Genomic DNA, 15322 nt, shown 5'->3' with positions numbered 1-15322 from the left:
TAAGGGTCGGCAGAACTCTAGCTTGTAGCCGTCTCAGATGACTTCCAGCACCCAAGCGTCTGAAGTTACCCTGGTCCACTCGCCCAGAAACGAGGACAGGCATCCTCCAATCTGCACTGGGCCATGGACCAGGATCCCGTCATTGGGTACGAGACCCTGGGGGATGACCGGAGGGCGCACCTCCGGGACGGCGGTCTCTGCGAAAGGAATGCTGCTTGGGGGAGAAGTTCCTCTTGAAGGAAGAGGGGGCAGAGGAGCCCGACTTGCCCGGGCGGTACCGACGGGCTTCTTGAAACCGTCCTCTGGAGTTACCGGGGCGAGCACTAGCCCAAGCCCTGACCTCTGGTAACCTCTTGCCCTTAGACGTGCCGAGATCGGTCACAATTTTGTCCAGCTCGACCCCAAAGAGCAGCTTGCCTTTAAAAGGCATACTTAGCCAGGCGGGACTTAGAGGCGTGGTCCGCAGACCAATGTTTCAGCCAAAGCCACCGCCGCGCAGAGACTGTCTGAGCCATACCTTTAGCCGAGGCTCTCAAGACATCATACAGCAAGTCTGCCAAATAAGCCAAGCCCGATTCCAGGGCCGGCCAATCAGCCCTCAAGGAAGGATCCGAGGGGGAAGCCCGCTGCACAATCGTCAGGCACGCCCTGGCCACGTAGGAGCCTCAAACTGAGGCCTGCAAACTTAAGGCAGCCACCTCAAAGGACGACCTTAAGGCCGTCTCCAATCTTCTGTCTTGGGCGTCCTTTAGGGCCGTGCCACCTTCCACCGGCAACGCCGTTTTCTTAGTCACCGCAGTGATTAAAGAATCCACGGTAGGCCAAAGAAAGGCCTCCCGTTCACTTTCAGGCAAAGGATAGAGGCGGGACATAGCCCTAGCCACTTTAAGGCTCGCTTCCGGGACATCCCATTGAGCCGAAATTAAGGTGTGCATGGCATCATGCACGTGGAAGGTTCTAGGCGGGCGCTTCGTCCCCAGCATAATGGCGGAGCCAACAGGGGCTGAGGGAGAGACGTCCTCTGAAGAGGAAATCTTCAAAATGCTCATGGCCTGCACTAACAGGTTGGGCAAATCCTCTGAGAGAAAGATCCGTGCTGCAGAGGGGTCATCCGCTCCATCCAAGCGGGAATCCGTCTCCTCCAAGGAATCCCCAAAGGACCGTTGGGAGAACTCAGATACGCTGCCCTCATCTACATCAGAGGAAACAGAGTCCTCTAAGGCCTGGGAATCCACCCGAGGGCGTTTACTTCCGGGGGCCTCAACCCCTTTATCGGACAAGGGAGAAGGGGCAGCGTTTTGCATAAGAAAGGCCTGATGCAGCAGCAAAATAAACTCGGGGGAGAAACCCCCCAGACTGTGCACTTCAGCAGCCTGGGCCACAGTCCTAGACGCACCCTCAACCGGCGCTCGCAAGAGCGGGGGAGAAACATGCTGCGCATCCAAGATGGCGTCCGGCGCGACACTCCGTGAAGGAGCCGCGCGGGAAGAACGGCACTTAACTTTAGCTGCTTTTTTGCCGTCGCCCAAATCAAGGGCGGCCATGGCATTAACGTCTCCCAGCTCAAGGGCGGCCCAAGAAGAAGCCGTCCGAGCAGAGTGGCCGGCCAAGATGGCAGAGGCGAGCAGCGGGGGATGGGCGTTTATGGCGGGAAAAACCGCCGCACCGGAGGAAGACCCGGGACACTGACCGGCCTCCGAAGTGACACCCAACAAGGGCGAATCAGACTTTAAGACCCCCGCATCCCCGCTAACAGCGCACACGCGGTCCGGGGAGCGATTCTTCGCGCCCTCGCCCTCCGACGCCATAGGCCACGTGGAGATCGATTGGGGAACCCCCTGCCCGCTATAAAAAAGTAAAAATTACCTGCTTCTCGCTCCGAGCTGTAACGACCTGGTGTCCCAGTGAGTAGCTGCAATAAACGTTTAAATAAACGTCGAAATAAATGCCCTTAAGGACGTCAAAAATTTTTTTTTTTTTTTTTTACGGAGCCAGCGGGAGGGGGGAGAAAAGGAGGGACCTGGCGCCACCAGGTTTGCACTTGCTCAAGAAGAGCCCTCAACCCCAGGTACTCAAGAAAACCTAAAAATTAGGCTTGGAGACCTAGCCAGAGCTGCTGCTGTGTGTGACCACCACCTGCTGAGATACAGAACATACTGAGGAGTTTCCGGCAGCACATGACCACATATAGGGAGGCAAAAGGATTGCTCTCTATCTCCACCTGCTGGTAGATGGACACAACCCACCAGTCTATGGATTGATCAGCATGATGATATGGAAGTCTGCATTGATAATCCTGAGAAACTGGAGACCATCTTTGAAGTAGGGAATACTGTAGAGGTCTCAGGTGCGCTCCCGCCCAGGGCACCACTTCCAATGTGGCTGTCATCAATCCCAGCAGCTGGACAATGTCCCAAGCTCACGGGCGGGGAATCCTCAGGAGCAGACGGACCTGATTCTGAAGCTTGCACCGCCTTAGCTCGGGTAGGTATACATAGCTCGAGTCTGTGTCGAACCTGGCCCCCAAATATTCTAGAGATTGCGAGGGGGTCAGGTGACTTTTGGCCATATTGACGAACCAGCCTAGAGATTGAAGTACTGAGACCACTGTGGCTGTACAGAGTCTGCTCTGATGAGCCAGTCGTCTAGGTACGGGAGAACCCTGATACCTTCTCGCCTGAGCAAAGCAGCTACTACCACCATTACCTTCGAAAAGGTTCGGGGAGCTGTGGCGAGGCTAAAAGGCAAGGCCTGGAACTGGAAATGTTTTCCCAACACCGCAAACCTCAGAAACCTCTGGTGCGGGGGCCAAATTGGTATGTGCAAGCTTCTTTCAGGTCTAGAGACGTGAGAAACTCTCTTGGCTGTACCGCAGCAATGACAGAGCGCAGGGTTTCCATGTGGAAATGCCGCACTCTCAGGGACTTGTTTAATTCTTTTAAGTCCAGAATAGGGCGAAAAGACCCACCTTTTCGCGGCACCACAAAGTAGATGGAGTATCGGCCGTAGCCGTGTTCGGCGGGAGGTACCGGGGACACGGCCTCTAACTGAATCAGACTTTGCAAAGTCTCCTCTACCGCCGCCCGTTTGGCGGCAGAACCGCATCGGGACTCCACAAACACATCTCTTACTGGGGCGTTGAATTCTATTCTGTAGCCATCTCTGATCAGGTACAGAACCCACTGATCTGAGGAAATATTGGCCCACTCCTCGGCAAAGAGGGAAAGACGTCCTCCGATGACAGGAAGCGAGGAGGGGGCCGGCGCACCATCATTGAGAGGGTCGCCCCTGAACTCCAGGCCTAGAGCCGGTGGCTGCGGAACGCTTGTCCGAGCGAAAGGAGTTCCTCTGCTGAAAAACGGCCATGAGAAGTGAACCCAGCAGAACGCCCCGGGCGGTACCTTCTAGCTTCACGGAAGCGAGGTCTATAAGAGAAGTGGACCGTCTGGCCCTTGGAGGAAGGCCTCGGCCTATCTTCGGGCAAGCGCTGGGGTTTAGGATCTCCCAGGCCTTTAACAATTTTTTTTTTCAACTCCTCACCAAATAGGAGAAGGCCTTGAAAGGGCAACTTCACCAACCTTTGCTTAGAGGCCATGTCCGCTGCCCAATGTCGTAGCCAAATAAGACGGTGAGCCGCCACTGCTACTGCCATTTGTTTAACCGAAGCTCTGACAATATCATAAAGGGCATCAGCCAAAAAGGACAAGGCCGACTCCAGCCGCGGAGCCACATCCGAGAAGGGCTCCGCTCCATCTCTGGGCTGTTCCACTGCCTGTTGCAACCACGCCAGGCAGGCCCTAGCAGCATAACAACTACATGCAGACGCCCGAACAGTAAGACCTGCAATTTCAAAGGACCGTTTAAGTGCTGCTTCCAGCCTACGGTCTTGTATATCCTTCAGGGCAACTCCTCCTTCCACAGGGAGGGTAGTTCTCTTTGTCACCGAAGTGACTAGGGCATCTACTTTAGGCATTGCAAAGCGAGCCAAATGATCCTCACGCAGAGGGTATAATTGCCCCATAGCCCTGGAAACTTTCAAAGGTCCCTCGGCGTCAGCCCACTGAGCAGAAATAAGCTCTTGGGTGGAGAAGGCTCAAGCAGGCTTTTTGGTACTAGCCATCCTAGGATTCACAGAGGAGGCAGTGCTACTGTCAGGCTCTTCAATAGAAAGGACCTGTAGGGCATCTGAAATAAGCGCTGGCAGCTCATCACGGTGGAAAATCCTCACCTCGGAGGGATCATCCAGATCCTGTGGTAATTCTGCACCTGACTCTGGCTCCTCAGACCACGAAGGCCTGCCAGAACTCCCCGAATCCTCACAGCCCGACCACGGGGGGAGGGGGGGAAGGAGGTGCACCACAATTTGAAGGGGAATTAGCCCTTCTACGCTTTTCTTTATGCCAATTATCAGGGAAAATAGCCTCAGCGGGTAGTCCCAGGCCAGAATCCACCAGGGGGGACAATAGAAGGGGCCTCAGATGACCCTTGAGGGAGAGCTCTTTTCAGCATGTATGCTTTATGCAATAACAACACAAAATCAGGGGAGAAAAACTCGCCCTGGGCACCCAGATCCCGTCCGGGGCTAGCCGCTCTCTGAATAGCCTCAATTCGAGGTCCCCCCCCGGCTCAGGGCTCTCCGTCTCTACGGAGGCCGCGCCATGCGAAGAATTCAAAATGGCGTCTGCTGCCAGCTCTGAGCGGGAAGAATCATCACTCACCATGCTGGGGCCGGCTCTTACACCTGCACAGCATGATTTACAGAGCCCCGCTGCTGATTTGCACTTGCCACACCGGGAACAGCGCTTTATATTCTCTGCAGCCATCGCCGAAAACAGTGGAAAAATTCAAAATGGCGGTTTCGCGCCAAAAACCGATCGCGGGCCCACTCTGGAGTTAGAAAACACTCTTACCTCACCGGACCGAGTATCACAGCTCCGGTCCCATAGAAGAATCAAAGGAAAACCTCTGTTCCAACTTTTTTTTTTTTTTTTTTTTAACGCTGTGAAGCAGAGGTAATAAGAACTCCGGAGGCTCAGATGAGTGGGAAAGGCAGGGAAAGGCGAACCAATGTGCCTGCATCCACTGAGTGGGAAAGGACAGGGAAAAGCAAGCTAATATGTCCACATCCATGGGGGCATGGGTAAGGCAGGGAAAGGGCTAACTTATGTGCCTTCAAAGTGAAGCTAGCCTCTAACACCCCGGCTAACAACTGGCAAGCCAGGAGCCACCCCCAGGCAGATTTTTGATGGAGCTCGAAGAAGCTGCAACCACCCTGCTTGGGGAGATAGAGAATACTGAAGAGGCAGTGAAGCTGGCTGGCCATGAGGCACTGTGAAAAGTTGAGTGCTCTCTATCTCCCCCTGCTGGTTGATGGACACAACCCATACATAATGGCTTCATCTGCTTGAAGGCAAGGAAATGTTTGATATGCACATATCTTGTGTAATGTAAATATAATATGAGAACCTATAGCCTCACTAAGTCACCTCACCAACCCACTCAATCATGAACGCCCAACTCTATAACTACCTTCTTTTCTCTTCCTTCTTTTCTCTTCCCTTCCTTGATCGCTACACATTACTAACTGTATCTGATATCCTGAAATGACAATGTTAACAAATCTGTGTAAGCCACATTGAGCCTGCAAATAGGTGGGGGAATGTGGGATACAAATGCAATAAATATAAATATATGTGCCTACACACAGGCAATGGTTGATGATGAAACGAGCAGCGAGGCACATGCTGATGAAATTCAACAACCTCCTATCACTTTTTCAGGAGCGCTGGAGAGTCTCAACACCATGTGGGCCTATCTGGAGGCCACTGGATGTCAGTGTTATGACAGGTTTTACCGTCTGCCAGACGTAGTCTATGGAACTCACAGACACAAGAGTGTACAGAGGACTATGACTGATTACTTCAAGTAAACCTAACGTCAGTTAACGGAAACTGTATACTGTACATATGTTTATCACATGTCAAGCTTCTTTGGATCACAACGGTTAAGTGCACGATCCGGTTAACTGCATGTACTTCTTTGGTCCCAGACCCTTGCACTTAAGCGGATTGCACTGTATATATATATATTTTTCTATTACAGGACCAATATAATTAAGAGCTCACATACTTTTGAAAAAGTTCTTTCTATAGAGTGCACACTCAACACCACATGACAAAAACTTAATTTTGGGAGGTTTCTCATTGTTTTGAAGGGGGGTAGGAAACAACACTAAACAACATGGGTAATGTTGTTGATGTTTCCCATGTTGTTTCAAACAAATGCAGATCTCTAGCAGCCCTGGCATCCAAAGCACAAATTGTTTAAGGCTTCAATAGGAAGAACAACTGGATACCATATGCACATATCTTGGTAACCCTGCAATGATTGACCACCACTAAACATTTATCTTCATCCAGCTGGGAAACGTTAATGGGGAAAGGGAGAACCCTTGTGGCACCTTTGACCTAAAAGGATTCTAGTTATTGCTCTGATCCCTTTCATCCCCATTTGCTGAAAGTGGTCTGTCGAAAAGGAGTGAAAACATTCATAACAGCTGCAAGCACTCCTTTACCTTTCAGATGAACAAGTAAAACTGCAGAACTAATTTGCCAAAATCTGAAGATATATTCTCAGCACAACCAGGAGAACCAATTCCCTGTACAAACTGTCTTCAAAAGAGAGACCAACACTGTCTCAATGCTTAAACTTCTATGAAAACCAAACTGGAAGGATTTCTTGATATTCTAAAAAAATATATGAACCTAAATGACCATCAGCTGTTCAAAGGTAAATTTGAAACGGGGCTATAATTTCCTGGAAGCGATGCATCCAAAGAGGTTTTTTTGAACACCAGATGGACTTCAGCTTACTTTAGAGGCGTTGAAATGCTGCCTTCTACCAGAAGATATTAATGATCACGTGCAGCACATCTCTCACTGAGGCTTCAATAACCTTCAGGGATCAATATTTAGAGAATAATCTATGTGCTATTATGGAAACCCTGTGGATAATCTTAAAGACAAGAAACAGATAAATTGATACTTGGAAGCTACAAAATTATGTTTCTCTTACCTGAATGTTCAATGACTCATTTAACAAGACATTCTTCGGCTTCAGGTCAAGGTGTAACAGAGGAGGCTGGAGTTCATGATGGAGGTATCTCATCCCTATGGCCACCTGATTCAAGATCTGAAACCGGAGAGGCCAAGGCAGAGACTTGGGAGTCACCTTCTGAAACAGGCTATAAAGGGAGCCAATAGCCATGTACTCCACAATTAGCCCAAACTGCTTGTATTCTCCCTCTACCTTCTTGTACAAGCCAAGAAGTTGTAAGATGTAGGGATGCTGTGCCCTCTGCATCATCCGGGCCTCTCTCATCAGCTGCTTACTGAATCTAGCAAATGAGATATAAAAACAAAAAGTAAGCAGTTGAAATAAGAAAAAAGAAATAAACAGGGGTTAAACTGTGTTCCTTTTAGTGGGTGCAAAACATTAAGAGACTATTTTTCTAGACAATCATTCCGGCTAATGGTACAATCAACAATATTATCACAACTAGGTGTCAGGCTTTCAAGGCAGAACCTGGGTTCGTGAGCCCTTGGGCCACTGCAGAGGAGCAGCAGCGGCAGGCAAAACCACCCCACACCAGAGACAAGGCAGAACTCTGGCAGGGACAGCTAGACTTCACCTGCACTTGACCACTCTTCCCCAAGAGTTGAGCGCCTGGGTGCAGGTGGCCGGCAGGACTTACCGGACAGGCCAGGAAAGGGATACCAACTAGGCTGAACAGGGTTAGGACTAAGGGTCAGAGGGGAAAGGAATATACATGGGCAGCAAGGCAGGAAACTGGGCTAGGACCCACAGACAGACAAGACTACACTAGGCAGGAAATAGACAGGCTTAAGGGTCAGGACTGAAAGCTGCAAAGCAGCCACTAAGAAAGGAAACACAGACAGGTAAGAGACAGAACTGAAAGCTGCCAGGCAGCCACTAAACAAGAAACACAGACTACCAAGAACTAGACAGAGAAATACAAACAAGAAACAAGACTGGGAAACAAGCAATACAGTACAAGATAAACTACACAAAGACTAGACCAGAATCAGGCAAGAATCTCAGACAATAAACTGGGCTAGGCAGAAGTGCACAGAGCACACCAGCATACCAGGGACCTTAGGCGATGCAAAGGCAAACACAGAACTTTCTAGGTGATTAATAAAGCCCATCAGCACCTGAGGCTCAGCTGAAGCAATCTCAAGGCAACTACGGGTGCTGTTCAGGCACAAACAAGAAAGACAAGTCTGGCAGCCTGGAAGATCCGGACCGGACTACGCTGAAGCCTGGAACGGGTAGGGACAGCAAGACAGTCTATGGCAGCCACCGGTTCTGGTCACCAGAGGGCGAGGGGAGCACAAAACAAGAAGCAGGCAGAAAGCATACTGAAGCATAGAGAGGCTCAACATACAGAGGTGCAGCACAGTGGAGCAACCAGAGCCACGCTGGAAACAGCCAGCACACAGAGACAGAACTAACTCAGAAAGGACAGACAGAAGCCAGCTCAGAAGCTGACCCCCAGAAATAAGGTAAGTCTGAGAGGAGTCACAACCACAGACGTGACACTAGCCTCTTATGTAGAAAGCCCAAATCCAGAACCTCTAGGGTAGCATTTTCCAAAGTGCTCCCCATTCCACGCACAGAGCCCAAGAGACAGGTAGAGCTCCGGAGTCTCAATGCATGGGTGAGACGATGGTGCAGGGAAGAGGGTTTTAGATTTCTAAGGAACTGGGCAACATTCTGCAGAAGGGGCAGCCTATTCTGGAATGATGGGCTCCACCTTAAACAGGCTGATGACATCTGCATTTAAAAAGGAGATAGAGCAGCTTTTAAACTAGAAGCTGGGGGAAGGCCGACAGTAATAATAATCAGTTTTATTATCAAACTTGAAGTAACTATACACAGGAAGTCAAATACGTTAGCGTTTAACTTTAAAAAAGGAGACTATGATAAAATGAGAAGAACGGTGGAAAAAGAACTTAGGGGGACAACTGAGAGGGTAAAAACTGTACAACAGGCATAGACGCTGTTCAAAAATACCATCCTGAAGGCCCAGGCCAAACATATTCCACTAATTAGAAAAGAAAGACGGAACTCCAAAAGACTGCCGGCCTGGTTGAAAAGTGAGGTGAAGGAAGCTATTAGGGCTAAAAGAAATGCCTTCAGAAAATGGAAGAAGGAACCGTCTGAAAATAACAAGCAGCAGCATAAGGAGTGTCAAAGCAAATGCAAGGCGCAGATAAAGAAGGCCAAGAGAGATTACGAAAAAAAAAAAGATAGCATTAGAGGCAAAAAAAACATAGTAAAAACATTTTTTGGTACATTAAAAGCAGGAAGCCAGCAAAAGAATTGGTTGGGCCGCTGGATGACCGAGGGGTAAAAGTGGCGATCAAGGAAGACAAAGACGTAGCGGACAGATTGAATGAATTCTTTGCTTCGGTCTTCACCGAGGAAGATTTGGGTGGGATACCGGTGTCGGAAATGATATTTCAAGCGGACGAGTCGGAGAAACTTACTGACTTCACGGTAAACCTGGAGCAGTTCAGCAAACTGAAGAGTAGCAAATCTCCTGGACCGGATGGTATTCATCCTAGAGTACTGATAGAACTGAAAAATGAGCTTGCGGAGCTACTGCTAGTGATATGCAACTTATCCTTAAAATCGAGCGTGGTACCGGAAGATTGGAGGGTGGCCAATGTTACGCCCATTTTTTTAAAAGGCTCCAGGGAAGATCCGGGAAATTATAGACCGGTGAGTCTGACGTCGGTGCCGGGGAAAATGATAGAAGCTATTATTAAAAACAAAATTACAGAGCACATCCGAGGACATGGATTACTGAGACCGAGTCAGCACGGCTTTTGTGTGGGGAAATCTTGCCTGACCAATTTACTTCAATTCTTTGAAGGAGTAAACAAACATGTGGACAAAGGGGAGCCGGTTGATATTGTGTATCTGGATTTTCAAAAGGCGTTTGACAAGGTACCTCATGAAAGGCTACAGAGGAAATTGGAGGGTCATGGGATAGGAGGAAATGTCCTATTGTGGATTAAAAACTGGTTGAAGGATAGGAAACAGAGAGTGGGTTTAAATGGGCAGTATTCACAATGGAGAAGGGTAGTTAGTGGGGTTCCTCAGGGGTCTGTGCTAGGACCGCTGCTTTTTAATATATTTATAAATGATTTAGAGATGGGAGTAACTAGCAAGGTAATTAAATTTGCTGATGACACAAAGTTATTCAAAGTCGTTAACTCGCAACAGGATTGTGAAAAATTACAAGAGGACCTTACGAGACTGGGAGACTGGGCGGCTAAATGGCAGATGACGTTTAATGTGAGCAAGTGCAAGTTGATGCATGTGGGACAAAAGAACCCGAATTATAGCTACGTCATGCAAGGTTCCACGTTAGGAGTTACGGACCAAGAAAGGGATCTGGGTGTCGTCGTCGATAACACACTGAAACCTTCTGCTCAGTGTGCTGCTGCGGCTAGGAAAGCGAATAGAATGTTGGGTATTATTAGGAAAGGTATGGAAAACAGGTGTGAGGATGTTATAATGCCGTTGAGTATTGTGTTCAATTCTGGTCGCCGCATCTCAAGAAAGATATAGTAGAATTGGAAAAGGTGCAGCGAAGGGCGACTAAAATGATAGCGGGGATGGGACGACTTCCCTATAAAGAAAGACTAAGGAGGCTAGGGCTATTCAGCTTAGAGAAGAGACGGCTGAGGGGAGACATGATAGAGGTATATAAAATAATGAGTGGAGTGGAACAGGTGGATGTGAAGCGTCTGTTCACGCTTTCCAAAAATACTAGGACTAGGGGGCATGCGATTAAACTACAGTGTAGTAAATGTAAAACAAATCGGAGAAAATTTTTCTTCACCCAACGTGTAATTAAACTCTGGAATTCATTGCCGGAAAATGTGGTGAAGGCGGTTAGCTTAGCAGAATTTAAAAAGGGGTTGGACGGTTTCCTAAAGGACAAGTCCATAAATCGCTACTAAACGGACTTGGAAAAATCCAAAATCCCAGGAATAACATGTATAGAATGTTTGTACGTTTGGGAAGCTTGCCAGGTGCCCTTGGCCTGGATTGGCCGCTGTCGTGGACAAGATGCTGGGCTCGATAGACCCTTGGTCTTTTCCCAGTATGGCATTACTTATGTACTAATGTCTGATAACATTTCTACATCCATCTGTTCATCCTGGCTAGGTGGACAGTTACACTCCTATCCTTTTCCCCTTTACACATGGAATTTCAATCCATAAGGATTCCAAGGTATGTTTCGTGTACTGTAGAATTTTTAGTCTATTCGATTCAAGGCCCTCCATAATGCTTCCCCCTCCACCACTTCGATCAACCCTATCAGTGCAATTTAATTTGTATTCTAGTATGATAGTGTCCCACTGGTTATCCTCCTTTCACCAGGTCTCAGAAATGCCTATTATATCTATTTTTTAATTTAGTACAATGTATTCTAACTCCCCCCTTTTATTTCTTAAGCTTCTGGCATTCGCATACAGAAATTTCAAACTATTAGCCCTGTTTACTAAGTCGCATTATAGGCGCATTAGCATTTTTAACGTATGTCAACTATGTACGCGCATTACCAGTGTACACACTTACAATATCTCTACAGGCATCTACACAGGCACGTTAAGAATGCTAACGCACCTTTGTAAACAGGGCTCTATATTTGTTGTTCCTATTTACATCTTGCTCAGCAGTTGACAGTGATAATGAACAATCTTGAAAATCTGTCTGCTTTCTATTTAGACACCTGAACTCCTATGCTCTCTACTGCAACCTTGCTATCGGGATGCCCTATCTTTGAAAGATACCTTATTCCGCACCATGCGCTTTTCAGCAACTGTCAGCCTTTCCCCTATTTCTAGTTTAAAAGCTGCTCCATCTCCTTTTTAAATGCTGATGCCAGCAGCCTGGTCTCACCCTGGTTAATGTGGAGCCCATCCTTATTCATCATTATTTATTATTTATCATTATTTTTATTGTTGTATTTTATTATATGTTGACCTCTTATTGTATATTTATTACTTATTTGAATGTTTTATTTGATTATTTGATTCTGTATATGTATTTGTTTGAAAGATTTATTTGATTTATGTATATGTTTTTATAGACTCCTGATGCAGGCCTGCAGGCCGAAACACAACAGTTGTGTCGAGTCTTTCCTTCAATAAAGAAGTTTTTAAGATATTGTCTCCAGGATTTGTATTTCCGTGGTCAAACATCCCACTTTTTACCTATATCAGCATAAAGGTTAGAACAGGGTCTTCTCAATCTAGTCCTTGACACACCCAGGGGGGTCTTTTACTAAATATTAGCTCGCGTTATCTGAAGCAGGGCCCATAGGAATAAAATGGGCCCTGGTGCAGATAACTCGAGCTAAGCTTTAGTAAAAGACCCCCCCCCCCCCCCCCCCCCAGTTAGTTAGATTTTAAGGATATCCACTATGAATACACATGAGATAATTTTGCATGTACTATCTCCACTGTATGCAAATCTCTCTCATGCATATTTATTGTGGATTTCCTGAAAACCTTAAATTACAACTTGGTGGGTCCCGAGGACCACTGTGCTAAAACATAAATGGTTATGTCAGTCACTTTAGAAACAAATTTTATTTTTTGAAAAGCTAAGAGAGAGCCTGGTATGCATTGCCATTTTCACTTTTGAGGGACATCAACAACCACTGGGGAGGAGACCTTCCCTACCAGTGGAATGCTTCTCAGAAAGAGCATGTTTCCAACACCTAAACATTCCAGGTAGCAAGTCTAAATCCCATCTTCTTCAGACAAAGAGGTTCAATCCCCTTCCGATCTGGGCCCAACCTAGTCCTGCCATACCCTCTTGCCAAATGGAGGTTCTTCAGTTTTACACATTTATATCCCAGCTTTGTAAAATTGGGATTTAGACGTTCATCCATTATTACTGTTATTTTGCTCTTTACGTTTTTTTTTTTTCCTTGCAGCTTTAGTTTGCTCTCTACTACTAGGTACCATTTCCACTTCCTCTAGGCACTTCCCGCCTTTTTTTTTAACTCCTGCTAGCACACTAATACAGGGCTTGACAGCAAAAGGCGGTTTAAGTGTCATCACCTTGGCTGTTATTCTCAGTCCAATCCTTGCACCCCAATATCAGAAGCTTCACAATTTGAGCCCTGTACCCAAACATCTGCAGTGGCACATACCAGGCCCCCAACACTGGTATCGCATCAAATTTTAACCACTCAGGCAGGCCATTATGGGGGGTTTTGCCAGTCTGAAACTCTTACAGATGCTAAGTTTTCCAGGTACCTAGAATTCAGAACCTGGCACCTGCTGCCAATGGCGGGTGGAGGAATCACCTCTGTGAGTCGGTCAGGCCAAAGCTAGATTGAGTTGCTACCAGTGAACGACAGAAATGGAGCAGTTGAGAAAAAAAGGATCAGAGAAAAAGCTCCCTCTCTCCCCTCAAAAGGGGTTAAAGGTCTGCAGACATTTTTCCCACAGCTCCATAAAATGTGAACTTATGTTTTGTAAAGCCTTCACACTCCTTAGCCTTTCTCACTTCTATAGTGTGGCATTAACCCCTCCCTCCAACAAGTTTTAGTAGCATATCGGGGATAGAACAGACTATTCTTTTGGGGAACAAACCTACTTACTCTCCCGCTCCCCGGATGATTTTCACAGCAACATCCTTGCCCAGTCTCGGGCTCCATCCTCTATAAATATCTCCGAAACCGCCACTCTGGATCTTTGTCAGGTCCTGGAGCTCATCTGGCTCCAGTATTGGGAACTGAAGCTGCTGCTCTTGTACCAACCCCTGACTCTCCTTCTCCAGTCGAACCGCTTGCTGGACCTTCCCCTCCATCAACCACCTCCGGGTAACCCCTTCCTCTCACTACAGCAGATACTATGTACTCGATCTTTGCATTCTTTAGTGCGGTGGGGAAAAAAGAAATCTCTTCCAATCCACAATCAACCTGAGCTATTAAAAGTGGACAACAGCGGACGAAAACCGCAAAGTAAAATTAAAAAAACCTATTCCTGTCAAATTAGCCTCCTCCTAAACGCTATGCGCTCGCTCTCGCTTCTGTACTGTTCGTCGGGTCAACGACGCTGCCTGTGAACCAATGGTTGCTACAAACGTAACCAGCAAAGGAGTCTGGGAGTTCTTTTCGGCTCACTGCTGCTCACGATAATAAGAGCCGGCTGCCGTGCTGCTGCTAATAAACAGAAGTGGAAGTGAGCCTATCTAGTCCACTGTATGCAAGGAAGCCAATTAGGACAATCTAAGTTTCCCCTTCTCAGCGCAGCCGTCATCCCCGTTCAGTCAAAACACAGCAAACAAACCTAGGAGCTGCTGCATCCACACTGTCGTTTTTTATTGTTGGTCCATCTGTAACAAATCTAAAGCTGTTTCAGTTGGATAGGCAGTGCCTTAAAAAGTGGAGGACAAACGGGTTTTTTTGTTTGTTTGTTTTACTATCTGACAGCTGTTTAATTTATTTGAAAGCTTCCCCATACCTAGATATAAATATCATGACATAACAATTGAATATCACTAAAACAGCTTTAAAATGATTATAGCTGGTAGAAACATCAATTCTAAACTCTATTTTGTGCTTATGTTTCTACACTAAAAACTAAATAATACACTGTATACAATACAGATGGCCAAATTTCAGTGAGAATATCCTGTTTCCTGATAGGTTCATCTTAAATGTTGTTGTAATCTGCCTTGGGAAGCCTGGTGTTATAAAGATGATAGAATATGTTGAAATTAAATGGAAGTAGAATTAAACTTTCCTTTCATTGGGGCACATGGAATCACATCTTCATCTTTTTTGTAGAAGTTTACCTTTTAGATACAAGTAGAGGAGTGTGTTAGCGGTGTTAGTCCACTCTTAAGGTTATCAATAGAAATCAAACAAAATAAAACATGGAAAAGAAAATACGATGATACCTTTTTTATTGGACAACTTAATACATTTCTTGATTAGCTTTCGAAGGTTGCCCTTCTTCGTCAGATCGGAAATAAGCAAATGTGCTAGCTGACAGTGTATATAAGTGAAAACATTCAAGCATTACTACTACTACTTAACATTTCTAAAGCACTACTAGGGTTACACAGCGCTGTACAAAATACTATGACAGTCTGACAGGGTGGGAAGATCGGGGTGGGTAGGAGGTATGCATGGGGACATCAAAGCATATCATTGATATTCTAACAGGATAGGTGTGGATAGGTGAGGGGAGAGTGATCA

At 46.8% G+C, this 15322-nt stretch overlaps 1 protein-coding gene across 4 annotated transcripts in view; it reads right to left on the bottom strand.

Annotated features, from left to right (window-relative positions):
- The window catches only part of LOC115457860 (receptor-interacting serine/threonine-protein kinase 3-like), a 117250-nt gene extending 103019 nt beyond the window's left edge, over positions 1-14231 (bottom strand). For 3 of the 4 annotated variants that reach the window (XM_030187519.1, XM_030187520.1, XM_030187521.1), the window contains exons 1-2: positions 13718-14231; positions 7075-7396 (exon numbers count right to left, since the gene is read on the bottom strand). In XM_030187519.1, coding sequence (XP_030043379.1) covers positions 7075-7396; positions 13718-13926 — 531 coding nt within the window. In that variant the 5' untranslated portion in view covers positions 13927-14231. Of the gene's footprint in view, positions 1-7074; positions 7397-13713 lie in introns of all 4 variants that reach the window. The other variant, XM_030187522.1, reaches the window with a different exon arrangement.
- Positions 14232-15322: the final 1091 nt, after the last annotated feature.

The sequence above is a fragment of the Microcaecilia unicolor genome, chromosome 14 (assembly GCF_901765095.1).
Source record: "Microcaecilia unicolor chromosome 14, aMicUni1.1, whole genome shotgun sequence".
Lineage (NCBI taxonomy): Eukaryota > Metazoa > Chordata > Amphibia > Gymnophiona > Siphonopidae > Microcaecilia > Microcaecilia unicolor.
Note: the sequence above shows the minus strand (reverse complement) of the source record. Positions and strands in the feature narration are given on the sequence as shown.